General features: G+C 56.4%; 1 protein-coding gene across 2 annotated transcripts; it reads left to right on the top strand.

Moving 5' to 3' along the window:
* Positions 1-1,840: 1,840 nt before the first annotated feature.
* Positions 1,841-11,746, top strand: SERINC2 (serine incorporator 2). 2 transcript variants are annotated; one of them, XM_055706049.1, is made up of 10 exons: positions 1,841-1,985; positions 7,723-7,884; positions 8,450-8,637; positions 8,743-8,822; positions 8,976-9,113; positions 9,238-9,407; positions 9,497-9,587; positions 9,717-9,852; positions 10,226-10,438; positions 10,962-11,746. In XM_055706049.1, exons 1-10 carry the CDS (start codon positions 1,947-1,949, stop codon positions 11,098-11,100), a joined length of 1,356 nt encoding a protein of 451 aa, XP_055562024.1. In that variant the 5' UTR covers positions 1,841-1,946; the 3' UTR covers positions 11,101-11,746. The 2 variants fall into 2 exon arrangements, with proteins under 2 accessions (XP_055562024.1, XP_055562026.1); XM_055706051.1 differs by having other exon boundaries at positions 1,858-1,980.
* The last annotated feature ends 3,854 nt before the right edge of the window (positions 11,747-15,600 follow it).

Genomic DNA, 15,600 nt, shown 5'->3' with positions numbered 1-15,600 from the left:
AGCCCTGTGCCCCCCAGAGCCTCCTGCCACGTACTCATGTACTTTCACCACTGTCTAAATTTAGGGTCTGGAAGCGGGCTAGTGCAGCCTGGTTTATTTCATGCCCTGAATTATGCATGCCAGCAGCAAGGCAGCACTTGCCGCTCTGGATGAATATGCCAGGCTCTGGCTGGTCAAGCAGAGTGGGGAGACCCGCTGCCTGCCCAGCCCCAGCTCCCACCCTGGGCTCCCTGCGGGCAGATGCCCCTCAGCCCCCCTCACCCAGGGGCTGGCCTCATGGGGGTTCAGGCTGGTGGGTATGCTGGAGCTGGTGGGTGCATTGTCGAAGCTAGCAAGAAAGGCTGCCATAGGCCACAAAAGGAAGACTAGGGAAAATATGGGCCCATTGCTCCTTGAGGTTGGTGACTAGTGCCACAGGACATAGGAAAGGCTGAGGAACTTAGTGCCTTCTTTGCCTCTTTACTTGCAAGACTGATCTTCAGGAATCCCAGGCCCCAGAGACCATGGAGAAAGGCTGAAGCAAGGAAGACATACCCTTGGTGGAAGAGGATCAGGTGAGGGGATACTTAAGAAAACTGGACATACATAAGTCCATGGGCCCTGCTGGGATGCACCCACAAGTGCTGAGGGAGGTGGCTGATGTCATTGTGGGGCCACTCCTGACAACCTTTGATTGATCATGGCGATTGGGAGAAGAGCCTGAAGGCTGGAGGAAAGGAAACGTCACTCCTGTCTTCAAGAAAGTCACAATAAAATCCATCTGAATATGAGGAAGAACTTGTTTACCTTAAAGGTGGCAGAGCGCTGGCACATTCAAGCCCACCTGGACGCAACTGAGCAGCTTGCTCTGGGACAGCCTGCTCTAGCAGGGGGTGGGCTAGGTGATCTCCAGGGGTTCCTTCCAGCCCTGACCAGTCTGTGGTCTTGTGATTCTGTCACTTGATAGCCAGGAGCAACCCAAGGCTCTGCTGTCCCTGGGCCTCAGGTGCAGTCATTGACCCCGTGTCTCCCCTTGGCAGCTCTCAGCTGCACAAGCAGCATCCAACTGTGAGAAATCACAGGGCTTCACTGGTAGGGCCTGTAGCGTTGGGACAAGGAGGAATGGTTTTAAATTGGAAGAGGGGAGATTTATATGAGATATTAGGAAGAAATCCTTGCCTGTGAGGATGGTCAGGCGCTGGCACAGGCTGCCCACAGCAGCTGTGGCTGCCACATCCCTGGCAGTGCCCAAGCCAGGTTGGACTGGGCTGGGAGCAACATGGGCTGGCTGGAGGTGTCCCTGCCCAGGGCAGGGGGCTGGAACTGGATGGGCTTTAAGGTTCCTTCCAACCCAAACCGTTCTATCATTCCATGATTATTTTCTCTCCCAGGGCTGGGTGGCTGGTGACCCCAGGGTCTCAGCAGCATTGTCAGCTGCTCTGGGGACAGGTGTCGGTGGGATCCCAGGACACTCTCCAAGTACCCTTTGGGACCCTGTGCTGCCCTCGAAGGAGCCCACTCCTTCCCGCGGGATGCTTCGAGGGGAGGGAGACCCCCTGCAGTGCGAGCCTGGGCACCCTCCCCAGCCCCGGGCGCTCCCCGAAGCCGCCGCCCCGGCCCGGGCTGATGGTGTTGGTGGGGTCCCCTCGGCGGTGAGCACTGGGGCGGGGCCGGGGCTGCCGTTGCTCTGGTCCGAGGGGCTCGAGGGGATGGAGGGGCTCCCCTGCGGCCGGGAGGGAGCGGGGAGGGAGGACCCGCCCCGCCGCCGCAGGGGCCGCCCCGGGAGAGGCGGGGCGGGAGCGACGCGCCCCGAGCCCGGTGCTGCGGGGTCGGCACGGGCGGAGCCAACGCGGCGGGGAGGCCGGAGCGCGGAGCGGGGAGGCCGGAGCGCGGAGCGGGGAGGCCGGAGCGCGGAGCGGGGAGGCCGGAGCGCGGAGGCCGGAGCCGGCGTCAGCCGCGGCCGCACCATGGGGGCCTGTCTCGGCGTCTGCTCCCTGCTCAGTTGCGTGAGTGCCCGCCCGGCCGGGGCACCGGGAGGGGAGTGGGGGCGCACCGGGTGGCGAGGGGGTGGGCACCCGGGGGGGGAGCGGGGCTGAGCCCGCTCCCAGTGCTGCAGCGGCGGGCGCGGCCCGGGGGCGGGCTCAGAGGAGGCCCGGGGGTCTGAGAGACACCCCGGGGCTGTGCCCCGGGTCCCAGTGGGGCGGAGGGGAGGCCGGGGGTTCCAGGGGAAGGCCGGAGGTGTGCTCCATGCCGCACCCATGGGCATGCAGGGACCCACGGGGGATGCACCCTCTGTGCCTGGGGGGATGGAGGGGACCCCTGGAGCAGGGCATCCAGCTGCACCTGGGGGTGTCCGGGGGAGACCCAGAGAACTCTGGGGCTCATGAATGTGATGGTCGAGGGGAACATGGGGTCTGAGGCACCTGAGTGGTGCACCCCAGCATGCTTGGGGGATGTAGGGAGCTGGAGGAGTGGTGCCCTGCCACACTGGGGGGACTGGGGGGGGTCCTGCCTCCCCTGTCCTGATGCCAAATACACTGGGGGGGTTCTGCGATGCTGGGGCACCAGAAGTCCTGCCTGTTTCTTACTGCCGAGCCCTGAAGTGGGGGGGATGGGCATGGAGAAGAGGAGGCAGGACAGGGGGTGCAAGTCTGTGGGTGGAGGGGCATGTGTGGGGTGCCATGGCCCAGGGTAGGCACAGGGTGCATGACTTGGGGTGCTGTGCCCAGTGACGCAGGCATCTGCCCACGGCCGGCGTTGCCTTCCTGGCGTTGCCTCACCTGCGGGCACGGGGCCAAGGCAGGGCTGTGGAACCAGCCGGGGAGCCGCTGGCCTGGAAATGGGGCCCATTTTGTAACTTGACCTCAAAGTTTTAGTGGTTTAACGAACAGGAGCTTTTGAAAGATCGGATGGATGGCAGTCTGCAAGGCCTCTGTCTGTAACACACATCTGATGCTTTTCCTTATGGGCATGTATTGGAAAAGCCAGGAGTTACTCTGGAGCAGGGCTGGGAACTTTGTGGCCTAATTCTGGATTTTTTTTTGCCCAAAAAGCTTGCCAGACCATGGTAACGGGGTAGAGTGGCTATATAGGTTTAATTCTCCTGTTCCTTCCTGGAGCTGGTTGACTAAGAGGGTGTCTTAGCTCAATGCTGAACTGAAAAAACCCAACATGGAAAAAATCAAACCAAAACTAGACAAACCCCCTGATCTCTTTTTTTTTTTAATTTTTTTAACAAGAAAATCTGAGCTAACTTCTTCTGGTCAGCTTGTATCATTTGAGTCAAAGCAGCATCAGGTTGCCAAGCCATCCTTAATGCTTTTGCATTGCAACTCTACAAGCCGTTCCCGAGTGAAATTTTGCAGCACATGAGAATAATTTCCCTTTCTCTGCCCCCAGTGATTTGCCAGGCTCTGCCCACCACTGCCACGAGCAGTGTGGTCACCTTGAGCTGCCTTCCTTGAGGGACAGGGCTAGGTGTTGCCAGCAGAAGCCTGCCCAAGCCAAAGTGAGCGCCAGGGGCTGGTGCAGCCCTCCGGCATGGTTTGAGCACCCCGTGGGGACTGTCACCCTCATTGTGCCAGTACCAAGCTATCTGCCGGCCGTGAGAGCCACCAGCCTCCCAAGCCTGTGCCAGACCCTGCAGGTTTGGTACTGATTAACCTGCTGAGTCATTAATTTAACAGGAGATAAAGACCAGTTGCTCAGCATTGCTTTTGGTTGACTCAGTCTCTGCCTTCCTGGGTTTGCCAGGGCAAAGGCAGCTTGCAGAAGATGTGTTGTTGGGGTTGTGGTGGTGGGCTGGTGTAGGTGGGCTAGTGTACTTCAGTTCATGTTGTTGTGTTTCCCTGGCTGGGTGGACAGTCCTTGTCTAGCTCTGGCCATGCTCTCCCAGCCTCCAGGCAGAGGAGGAAGCACAGCAGCCCTTACGGGCGAGTTGCACTGGAGGTGAGCTGGATTAATGAGGAAGTCGATAGTGAAACTGAAGAGATTAATCTTTCATCTGCAGTAGCTGAAAACTGATGCTTCCTCATTACTCCACCACTCTCGGGCTGCAGTCACTTCCCTTGGTTGGCTTTTTCCATCCTGCTGTTTGGCTGTTGGCCATGTTCATACCTATGGGCACCTTTGAGAGTCTTTGAAAGGAGGTGTAGCAGAGCACGTCCAGTGCTGCCTTAATGTGGGAGGATTTTCCTTGCTCTTAACCCACTTGCTTTTTAAAGAAAAAGGCTGAAATCAAGAGGTGCCCAGGCAACAGGCTGGGTTAGCGTGTGGCACAGGGTTCCTTGGCCAAGGAGGTTAGAGGGGGGGTACCCCAGAAGGGCACCAGGAGCCATGAAAAAAGGCTCCCAGTGACATGGGACTCTTGCATTACTGCTGCACGAAGCAGGTCAGTGGAACGGGGCTGCTGCACCAGTTACCTCAGCGGCTGCCTTCCTGTGGTTGCAAGAGGCTGTAAAACCTGAAATACAGCCACAGAGATTGGGCTCCGCAGATGCTGTGGGCTCCTGAAAGCCTCATACTAGAGACTAATTCATCCACCTGCAGCTTTCCTAGAGGTCAGCCACAGGGTTTGGGGGCTGCACGTGGAGCAAGGGTTTCCCTTCAGCCCAGCTCCATCATGGCCCTGGGGACACCCCTTTACCCCCCAGCCACCTGCACCGACCCCCAACAAAACATGGTACCCAAGGCCATGCCTTCTGCCAGCCTTTGGTGGTGCTTGGATGTGGAGCTGAACCCCCAAATCCAACAACTTGCTGAACAACAACAAACCTCATGATTTGTTTCTCATCATGAAACAAACCTCAGGCCAGTTTCTGTGGGTTTGGGACTTGGTGCTTTTTGTTTCAGTGGGCAGTGAAAGGAGAGGAGCTGGAGGTACTGGTGTGCTTAAAGTTAAGGGTACAGTAAGGTGTTTTACTAGGTCAGGTCAAATAGTGCAGTAATTCTGCATTAAAAAGGATTTTTGTTCTTTTTTTTTTTTAAATATTTATTTGAAGGGGAAATACAGGAACGCTGGCACATTTTAAGTGCATTCTTGTGCAAGTGGTGCATTTAATGAGCCTGAAAGGAAGCAATCTTTACTGAAGGCCATTTTCTTCAGCTTTCAAGTTTAAAACATGAAGTGATGTCCCTTGAGCAGCTCCTGGAGAGGCGGGATGAGGGTCCCCGTGGGATGCAGGGGCTCTCTCACCTGCCCCAGGTCCTGTGGGTACCATCAGCTCAACACAGCCTCTGGTGGGGCTGGGATGTGGGTAAAGAGGAATAAATCAGGAAGGAGGTAATTTTTCTCAAATAATGGTGTGCTTATGTTTAAAAAAAAATTCAAGACCACCTCTAGTGACTTGGGGTCATCAAAGTGATTGCTTATGAGCATCCCTGATGAGGGGGCTGCAGGTTTCACGTCCTGCTTGCACAGCAGCTCAACATCTGGTTTTCTTTTCTTCCACATCCATTTCTTACACTACTTTTAGCAACGAGAAATGTATATTTACGTTGATACTGAGCAATATTTTAATTAATATTGATCGTTGGGCATAATTAGGAAGTCCGTAGCCATAATAAACACTTAACAAATGCACATCCCTTAGTACTGGGAGAGAGCTGAACCCTTCTGCTTGCAAGTGCATCTGGCTGGCTGATGTGTCTCAAGTGCGGGAGAGGAAAAGCTGTTCAAAGAGAAGGCGAAATAAATCAATGACGTTAGCTTGTAAATAGAGGGGAAAGCAGTTTGTTGCTAGGGCCTGAGGTGGTCGCAGGTTTCCTAGGAAGAAGCTGTCTCTGATAAAGGAGTGAAAAATGCCCAGTGCTGTAAATTTTAAAAGTGGATTTGGGAATGCATTTTAGCTAGAGAGAGGTATTTGGAAAGCGAAGCAGTAGTATTTTAAACAAATTTCAGATATTTAATTCCCATTGGTCTCTAGGCAATACCTGTAGCTGGAAGCTTGCCAGCACCTGCCTACAGATTTCTCATTGCTCCCTGGGCTGGTGTGTGGGCCAGGGGAGGCTGTGGGCTTGTGAGAGCTTCAGTGAGGCATTTTTTTTTTTTTAAAAAAAAGGAACTAGCCTGTAGGTTCCTTGTTTTAGAGGACTTGAGGTATATTTTGCTGTTGCATTGCTTGGGCTGTCTGTCCTGAGAGCCCCGCTGTTCCCACTGTTCCTGCTTACACCATGGGGAGTGGGTCACAGTTGGGAATTTAGTTTTAATTTAGGTTTTGGGTCCTTTGAGGCTTTGTTTAGCACTTTAGCCCATCTGTTCACTTACATGGGGTCAGCGCTGTCTGCTGGCTCAGTGGCCGGGCGGCATTGCCACCTGCTTTGCCTTGATGTGAGATGTTGGTTTTACTTCCCTGGCCAACCCCAATAATTCCTGAGGGTGCAGCGTCTTCAATGCAAACCTGAGAGACACCTTATTCCCCTATTTTTTCCCCAAATATTTAACATGGGGCCTTCTGCTTGCATGACATGGTGGATTAGCGACCCAGCAGTGACAGGCCATCCCAAAAAGCTTCTTAAATTCTCTTGCCTGAATATGCCCTATTCATTTGCCAGCTTCACCCTCTTTTGGGAACATAGGGCTTTCAGAATGTGGCAGTGAGTCAGGAGATACCGGGGCTGGCATGGGTGATTAAGAGGCTGAAAATCTTTCCTATCCCGATCAGGGATGCCACAGTCAGGGCTGGCTATGGCTGTATCCGGCATTCCTGCCCCATCGTGGGCTTTAAAACCTGTTACGCAGAAGCCCCGCAGCTGTTCTTCCTCTAAGGCAAATGATGGCAGCACTCCCCCACCTTGTGGGTGTTAAATAGGTGGGTGAATATCCAAATTGTTGGACAGATTGGTGGGAACAGTGTACACCGGAGCAGCAAAACTCAACTCAGCCCAGCCCAGCCTGACTGCTGGGATGCGAACAGCATCTCCCTATTGCTCCTCTCATGGCTTACAGGAGCCAGGGAAGTCTAAGAATATAAATATTCTAAGAATAATAAGTTCCTTTTTCTCCTTGCAATCCTTGTGCAGGAAACCTCTGCCGATATTTTGCTAGGCAGTAAGGTTGGGTTTTGCTAAGCTGGGGTTTCCCTGGTTCCCTGCTCTGTACCCACCTCTGGCACAGCTATGGGAGCCTCTGCCCTTGGGCTGAGGGTGCACCTGGCAGCACTGCCAATGGTGGATTTGGAAAGCCAGGATCCATTGTGGACTCCCAGGGATGCCATGCCTCAGTTTCCCCACCTGTAAAGTGGTCTTTGGTGAGGGGAAAGGATGGCAGAACAAGCTAATTTCCACATAATGCTGACATTGGTGTTTTCCCCACACTGTATTAGATTGGAAAGGCAGCCTTAAATTATTTTGCAAATTATTTTTTTTTTTTTTTTTAAAGAAAAGAGGCTCCTGCAGGGCAGTGCTTTGTTTTGACAGGAGCCTTTTTTTGCATGCAATTGCTGGGGAGCAAAAGAGAAGATGAGGGTGTCTCCAGAACTCTTGGTGTCATTTTCCAAGTTGGTTTGTTATTGCAGTGAACCCATTCCTGTGGCTTTTGGTCTTCAGCAACATTTTTGGGGGATTTAGAACCTTTTCCATGAGGTCTCGCGGGCTGTGGGTTTTGATATTGGCTGGTGAGAAGCTCTAAGCAAAGCCCCCAGTACAGCAGTATGGATTCTCGGGCAGATCTCCTTATGGTTCAACCTGGGCACGTGTTTTGGGGCCAGTTTCAACACCACCAACATGAGGATGCTCTCATTGCAGTTGTCCTGTCTCTGCGGATCTGCGCCATGCCTGCTCTGCAGCTGCTGCCCCTCAGCCAAGAACTCCACCATCTCCCGCCTCCTCTTCACCTTCTTCCTCTTCCTAGGCACTCTCGTGTCCATTATTATGATAATCCCCGGCGTGGAGAAGGAGCTGCACAAGGTAAGTAACTCCTGGAGATTGCTGGTTGGTCACCATGGGGGAGATGTTTAGTGCATGTTGGGTACATGAGGCTGAATCAGACAGTGAATTTTTGGAGCATGATGTTGCTTCTGTTCCTTTTTTCTGAGCATCCCACAGGCAGAGGGTGTTGTTAACCCTGGTTTTCTATGGAGAGGAAATGCAGTGGGATAATTTCATGCATTATTTAGTTTTGTCAAATGTCTCCCATGGAAAGTTTCCTACATCCCATTTTTGGGGTTCAATTGGCAAAGTGACTTGCAAGTGATGGAGGTGGGACTTCAGATGCAGAGACCTGAGATCTGCCAGCTGAGCTAATGTGAAGGCTGTGCTAAGCGTTTTGGGAAATGCTGGTTTCATCTCAGCTTTCCACTGACCTGCAGGGTGGCTTTAGCTGTGCCACTCCACTGCTGTCCCCAGGCAGGCCATCCGATTGCCTTACGGGTGGCATTGGAGCAACCATGGGCTGGCCCATCTTTGGTGGCACCAGGGCTCACGGTGGGTGTGGGATGCTGGGGTGATGCTCACCCTCCCATCGCTGTTGCAGCTCCCTGGCTTCTGTGAAGGCAGCGGATCGGTCCTGGGGGTCCAGACCCATGTCAACTGTGACAGCTTCCTGGGCCACAAAGCTGTGTACCGCATGGGCTTCGCCATGGCCGCCTTCTTCTTCCTCTTTGCTGTGATCATGGTGTGCGTGCGCAGCAGCAAGGACCCACGAGCCGCTGTGCAGAATGGGTGAGCACTTGTCCCTGGGGGTATGCTGGTGTGGGGACAGGCCAGACCCCCCCCTTCCCCACTGGGTTCCCTCTTGCAGACCATGCCTCCTCTCTCCTCCTGCAGCTTCTGGTTTTTCAAGTTCCTGGTGCTGGTGGGGATCACAGTGGGGGCCTTCTACATCCCCGATGGTGTCTTCACGTCAGGTGAGGAGCTGCCCATGCTCTCCTCTGCACCTCTGGGTTAACCCTCAGCACAGGATTAAACCCATGACTGGAGCTGGCATCCCTGCAGCTGTGTGCCCTTGTGCCAAAGTCCTGCTTTCCCTGCTCTTAAGTGGGTTTTCTTTTCCCCTCAAGTCTGGTTTTACTTCGGTGTGGTTGGCTCCTTCCTCTTCATCCTTATCCAGCTTATCCTCCTCATCGACTTTGCCCACTCCTGGAACCAGCTGTGGCTGCACAATGCGGGAGAGAGCAATGCCAAGGGGTGGTATGCAGGTTGGTATGACGGGCACTGCAGAGAGTTTAGGGACGAGGAAGGTCATCCTGCAGCTGGATGACGCTGAGCTGGGGGTACTGGGGGCTTTGCTCCAGCCTCCTTCCTTTTTGTTCTCTCCCCCAGCCCTTTGCATCATCACCTTCATCTTCTATGCCACCTCCATTGCGGCCATAGTGCTGCTCTACATCTACTACACCAAGCCTGAGGCCTGCACGGAGGGCAAGGTCCTCATCAGCATCAACCTTATCCTCTGCCTCATCATCTCTGCTGTGTCCATACTGCCCAAGATCCAGGTGAGGTGGCAGGGGACACCTGGGAGGCCGGCGGCCGTGTCACCGTGGGGTACAGGACCAGCCCTGAGCACCTGCCGTTGCATCTGCAGGATGCTCAGCCACACTCGGGGCTGCTGCAGGCGTCCCTCGTCACCCTCTACACTATCTACGTTACCTGGTCTGCCCTGGCCAATGTACCAAGTAAGCAGGATGCGGCCTGGGGTTTGGGAGGGGGTGCACAGGACAGGACCACACACTGTGAAGGGTGCTTTGCCCCCCTGGGTCTCAGGGCTGGGGAAAGGTGCTGAACCCCCTGCTTGTCCCCCCCAGCTCAGACCTGTAACCCCACGCTGCTGGTGAGGAACAGCACCGGCTCAGTAATGGCCACCCAGACACTGACAACCTGGTGGGATGCCCCGAGCATTGTGGGGCTGACAATCTTCATCCTCTGCACCCTCTTCATCAGGTGAGGACTTGGCTTGTGTCCCTGGGGACTGCACCGTCCCTCTGCCTGCCCAGAGCAGGGAGTCATCAGGAGGCTTTTGGGGAAGGGCGATGCTGGAGGGGAGGTCACAGCTTGGGTCAGGGCTTTTGTCACTAAGTGCCTCTTGCAAAGCCATCCCAGTCCCCAGGGACACAGGCAGGCTGCCCTGCAGGGTCACGCTCACAGCTCTTGGGGATTCCACACAAGCTGCATCCCCCAAACTGCCCTGCCTGTCATGGGGACAGCCCCCAGGGCATCCCCAGGTGGGCAGGCTTGGGGGGGCTGAGCTGGGACTGGGGGGCAGCCAAGGAGGCAGCAGGCAGGCAGCCCTGAGCCTGTGCCCCTCTGCCCGCAGCATCCGCTCCTCGGACCACCTGCAGGTCAACAAGCTGATGCTGACGGAGGAGAGTGCGGCCGGGGCTGGAGGCGAGGCAGCAGCCACGGAGAGTGGGCTGCACCGTGCCTACGACAATGAGCAGGACGGCGTGTCCTACAACTACACCTTCTTCCACTTCTGCCTTCTGCTGGCTGCCCTCTACATCATGATGAGCCTCACCAACTGGTACAGGTGGGCAGAGCTTGCGTGGGGACAAGGGACTGTCCCCGTTCCTCTGCATCCCCTTCTCCTGGTGTCCTCCCTGCTCTTGCACCGGGAAGAGCTGTTTGCTGAGATGCATCTGTGTGCAAGTTCACTTAATGTGTACCCTAATCAGCGTTAATTAATTTTAGGTAGCATAGGGCTGCCTATGGCAGGTTGTGCCTGGGCTTGCCAGCTCCCTGCTGCAGCATCCTCTGCTGCAGCCCGGGATCCCTTAAGATGTGTGGGGAGCGGGGACCCAGCCCTTGGGGTGCTGTCAGCTGCAGTGGTGGGGTCACATTCCCTGGGCGACTGCAGGGAGCTGTGTGGTAGCAAGCATGTGGCTCCTCTGCTCCCTCCTCCGTGTTCCTTGCATTGCACCCGTGGCTGGGTGCTTGCAGCCTCCATCCCTCCCTGGCATGGTTGCTGCCCACCATGCTTGGGGCACACAGTGAGATGCCACCCCATGGGTGCAGCGCAGTGATGGGTGCTGTCTGCTTCTCTGCTGTTTCAGGCCAGATGAGAGCCTGCAGGTGCTGACGAGCCCCTGGACGGCCGTGTGGGTGAAGATCTGTGCCAGCTGGGCAGGGCTTCTGCTCTACCTCTGGATGTTGGTGGCTCCACTGGTGCTGCTGGACCGGGACTTCAGCTAAGGTGGCCCTGGGCATCCTCCTGCCAGGTTGGAGCCGTTGTGGCCTTGTCCCTTGATGCTGGGGACAGCCCCAGCTCTGCCTTAGCCTCGGGTTCTGCATGCAGGAGTGGCTGTGCTGGGTAGTGCCTTCTTGTAGGTCTTCTGTTTTAATTTGAAAGGGATGAAGTGCCAAGCAGGGAAAATCAGCCAGGGCTGAGAAAGACCTGAGGATGTTTTTAAAACTCTTGGCTTCTCCATGTCTGTGTCTAGTGCCTTTGGCAGTACCTCCATACCTTCTTCTAGGGGACACCACCACTTTGCCTTGGGAGGGTTTGGTTTTTACCAGTGCCCCAGGACTGTGGTGCCTTTTGGAGGGGCTTTGGGGACTGGCTGTATCCCAGGACCCAGGGCCAGGCTTATGTTGCGTCCACAAACAGCCTGGAGGGAAACAAATCCGGGGGGGTTGGGGCTGGAAGCAGCTGGCCAGCTGCATCCCCCCAGCCTTGGCGGTGGCCCCAGCTCCTCAAGGGCTCTCCTGCCCAGCTGTCCCCACAGGGAATGGGTCTCTGGGCCCCGCCAGAGCCCAGGTCACATTTCCTGCAGGCTGTGCTGGCCTGACCCCAGCGCCTTGCCTCATTAATAAAGTCTTGTTTGGAATAAACCTGGCAGATCGGTCCTTCTGGAGTCTTCTCTGATGCCTGTGCTGGGTGCATGGGAGGTGGAGAAAGGGGGGTGTGACAAACAGACCCAGCGCCAGAGTGAGGGCACAGTCGGCTGCCCTGTGGGTGCAGGCAGGGTGGCATCAGTCTGGGGCATAGCGGCTTGGAGCCCTGGACCCCACTGCCAGCCTGTGGCACCCTGAGAGCTGCTGCTGGAGGGGGCATGTTGCAGGGCAGGTGGTGGTTAGCAAAGCAGAGAGCAACAAGGTGGGGTGCACAGCACGGGGGGGTGCACAGAGCGTAGGGGCGCCCTGCATGCCCGGGGGCACCTGGAGCTGGGGTGAGCACCACGGGAGGATGTGCTGTGCTGGGGTGCAGGGATCACAGGCGGGGTGTAGCTTGCCGGGGGTGATCCCGGATGGGTGCACAGGCTGGCGGGGTGTGTGTGTGGGGGTTGTTCTGCAGCAGCCGCGGGAGGTGCCCGTGGCCCCTGCGCGCCGGGGAAAGTGTCTCCGGCCCGAGCCCGCTGCTGGAGCCACCGCGCAGCCCCGCACGGCGGGGGGTGGCGGGGGGCAGGGGCGGGCGGTGCCCGCTCAGACGGAGGGGCTCGGAGCCACCAGGGGGCGCTGGCAGCCCGCGCTGCGGCACCCGCCTGCCTCCTGCACCCAGAGCCTGCTCCCTGCACCCTGCCTCTTGCACCCTGCAGCCAGTGCCTGCACCCTGCCTCCTGCACCCAGTGCCTGCACCCTGCACCCTGCACGCTGCCTCCTGCACCCAGTGCCTGCTCCCTGCACCCTGCCTCCTGCACCCTGCAGCCAGTGCCTGCACCCTGCCTCCTGCACCCAGTGCCTGCACCCTGCACCCTGCACGCTGCCTCCTGCACCCAGTGCCTGCTCCCTGCACCCTGCCTCCTGCACCCTGCAGCCAGTGCCTGCACCCTGCCTCCTGCACCCAGAGCCTGCCCTCTGCACCCTGCAGCCAGAGCCTGCACCCTACACTCTGCCTCCTGCACCCAATGCCTGCACCCTGCAGCCAGTGCCTGCACCCTGCCTCCTGCACCCTGCAGCCAGTGCCTGCACCCTGCACCCTGCCTCCTGCACCCTGCAGCCAGTGCCTGCCTCCTGCACCCAGAGCCTGCATCCTGCACCCTGCCTCCTGCACCCAGTGCCTGCACCCTGCAGCCAGTGCCTGCCTCCTGCACCCTGCCTCCTGCACCCAGTGCCTGCACCCTGCACCTTGCCTCCTGCAGCCAGTGCCTGCACCCCGCCTCCTGCACCCTGCAGCCAGTGCCTGCCTCCTGCACCCTGCCTCCTGCACCCAGATCCTGCACCCTGCACCCTGCCTCCTGCCTCCAGCAGCCAGAGCCTGCACCCTGCCCCCTGCACCCTGCCTCCTGCAGCCAGTGCCTGCCCCCTGCACCCTGCCTCCTGCACCCTGCAGCCAGTGCCTGCACCCTGCACCCTGCCTCCTGCACCCAGAGCCTGCACCCTGCCTCCTGCACCGTGCACCCTGCCTCATGCACCTTGCACCATGTGTCCTGCACCCTATGCCCTCTGCCCTGCCTCCTGCACCTGGCACCCTGTGCCCTGCATTCCTCACCCTGCACACTGTGCCCTGCACCCTGCATCCTGCACCTGGTCTGCAGAATCCTGCACCCTTCATCCTGCACCCTGCATCCTGCGGCCTTCAGCCTACATTCTATATACTGTACCCTGCTCTGGTACCCTTTATTCTGCACCCTGTGCTTGGCACCCCTCAGAGAAGGTTCTGGGAAGGTCTGAATTGTGCAAGGGTCCGCTACAAGATTTATTTTTATGTCATGCCTCCTATCCATTATTTATTTAAATAAGAATTATCTTTGCTCACTTTTCTTCAGGAGATATTTCAAACCACTAGCAAATACACCTCAATGTAATGATCATTGCATCCCCAGAATGGCTATGGAAACTGAGGCAGGGCAAGCTGGGGTGACTCAGGCTGTGCTGCTATGGCTGCCAAGCTGTGCCTCCTCCAGCATCCTTTGAGTTTGGAATTCAGCAGAGAAGACCGTCCCCATGGTAGGTTATTGCCTGTATGATGCGACTGTCCCTTCTGACTGTGTCTATCCACATTTGCCCAGCTGCAGAGCCATGGGGAAGCCTGGCTGCTATTGCAAGCCCTGACTGTATATTTTAATGCAAATCAAGGTGGATTGATGACAAAACCCCCCAGGCCTAAGCATGACATGAGTGAGGCTCATGGGCAGCGATGCCAAGTCCAGTCTGGGCCTTTGTAGTCCCCTCCCCGTGCTTGTCATGGGAACAGAGAGCTGTGACTGTTCTGCATTTGCTTGTTAGCAAGTAAGATTCGTTTCTGCATCCAAATATCCTGTTGTCCGCAGGCAGGGAGGATGGGAAGCAGTATCCTGCCAGCTGGGCATCACCGCTGAGCTCTCCCGAGTCCATGGGAGAGGTGCAGAGGCATCCCGTGACGGCTGCCACCCTGCAGTGCAGGGTGACAACCTGAGGCACACTGTGCAGGGCAGCCCCACGTTATGCCCGGGATTCCCCAGCCTTGGCATTGCTCATGGCTTTGATGGAAAAGGGATGCATCAAGGAGAGCTTGCGTAGGCGAGGGGTGCGTGACTGGCATAGAGTCAGTGAGGGTTTAAAAACTTCCTTTTTTTGGTGTTTGTCACTTCCAAAGGGAAACATCCCCAGGCTGTGCACACACCCTGCAGCAGCAGCTATGCTTTTGGGAGGCTAGCTAGGTATTTTAAAAATATCCAGCAGGGTCTGGTTGCTCTCTGCTAGTGGTGATGAGCTACAGGGTCTCTCCAAAGCCTGCCCGGATCAGACAGTATTTTCAGCCTCCAGATCCTGGTGGCTTCAGTAAATGGTCTATTGGCAGGCATGGGCCAGCCCGTAGCACTTGCAGCCACCTTGTTTCAGAAGTGGAGTGGCCCTTTTCATTTTCATTTTCTGGGTGAATAATTCATCAGCAAACATCTGCCATCTTTCGCTCAGCAGCAAACACAGCCCTGGGTTGGGTCCCCTCCCTGCCTGTCCCTCCCCATGGAGCAGCCAAGTCACAGACCCAGCCTGGAGAGCAGGATCAGACCATGCACGTGCCAGTAAATGCACATGCCCCACTGGTACTATCTACTGATGTGGCTTTAATTGCGCTAATTTGTTCTCCCTGGGTGGGGGGCACCTCAGAATGATGGATACGTGGTATATGTGGGAATCTGGGGAACCCAGGCAAGTCAGGCAGCAGTTTGCTTTACAGAAGATAACCATGATCACTGTGTTGCTGAAATAAACTGAATTTAAACCCAGGGATGGGGACAAGTACCCTCCTGGAGCTGCTCAGCTCATCAAGGGGTTTTAGGACCACACAGAGCAGGGACCCCCCAGCAATGCCCAGGTCTAGGGTGACTGGGGGCAGCTGCAGCCCCATCCCACTCCCCTGCCCCCCAGGTGATACCAGTGCTGCCAGGGGCTCTGCAGCACCGTTTTATTCTCTTTAATGTGTGGTGTCCCTTGTTTTTTATTTTATTCATGGGATTAACACATCGGGCAGCAGCTGGACTGGCTTTTGCTCAAAAGAGGAGGGGAAAGCGTTTACATAATTCATTTAAATGAGGCACCCAGGGAAATCCAAATTGGACTTCCAGCATGTTTACAGTGCCACGCAGAGCTCTGTGATCCGCATCCGGAGCCATTAATGCCTCCCAGACAAACCACAGAGCATGTATAATTAATTGTGGAGTAAAGCCATTGCCCAGCCTCCAAAGATAATGCTCAGGGGCAGAGGCAGCATTGCCCAGCGCTGTGCCCCCTGGGGTACAGATTTATTTCAATGGGCTTTTTCTCTTTCCCAAG

Source organism: Falco cherrug, chromosome 3 (assembly GCF_023634085.1).
Source record: "Falco cherrug isolate bFalChe1 chromosome 3, bFalChe1.pri, whole genome shotgun sequence".
NCBI lineage: Eukaryota > Metazoa > Chordata > Aves > Falconiformes > Falconidae > Falco > Falco cherrug.
The sequence above is the reverse complement of the archived record's forward strand: the minus strand, read 5'-3'. Positions and strand labels throughout refer to the sequence as shown.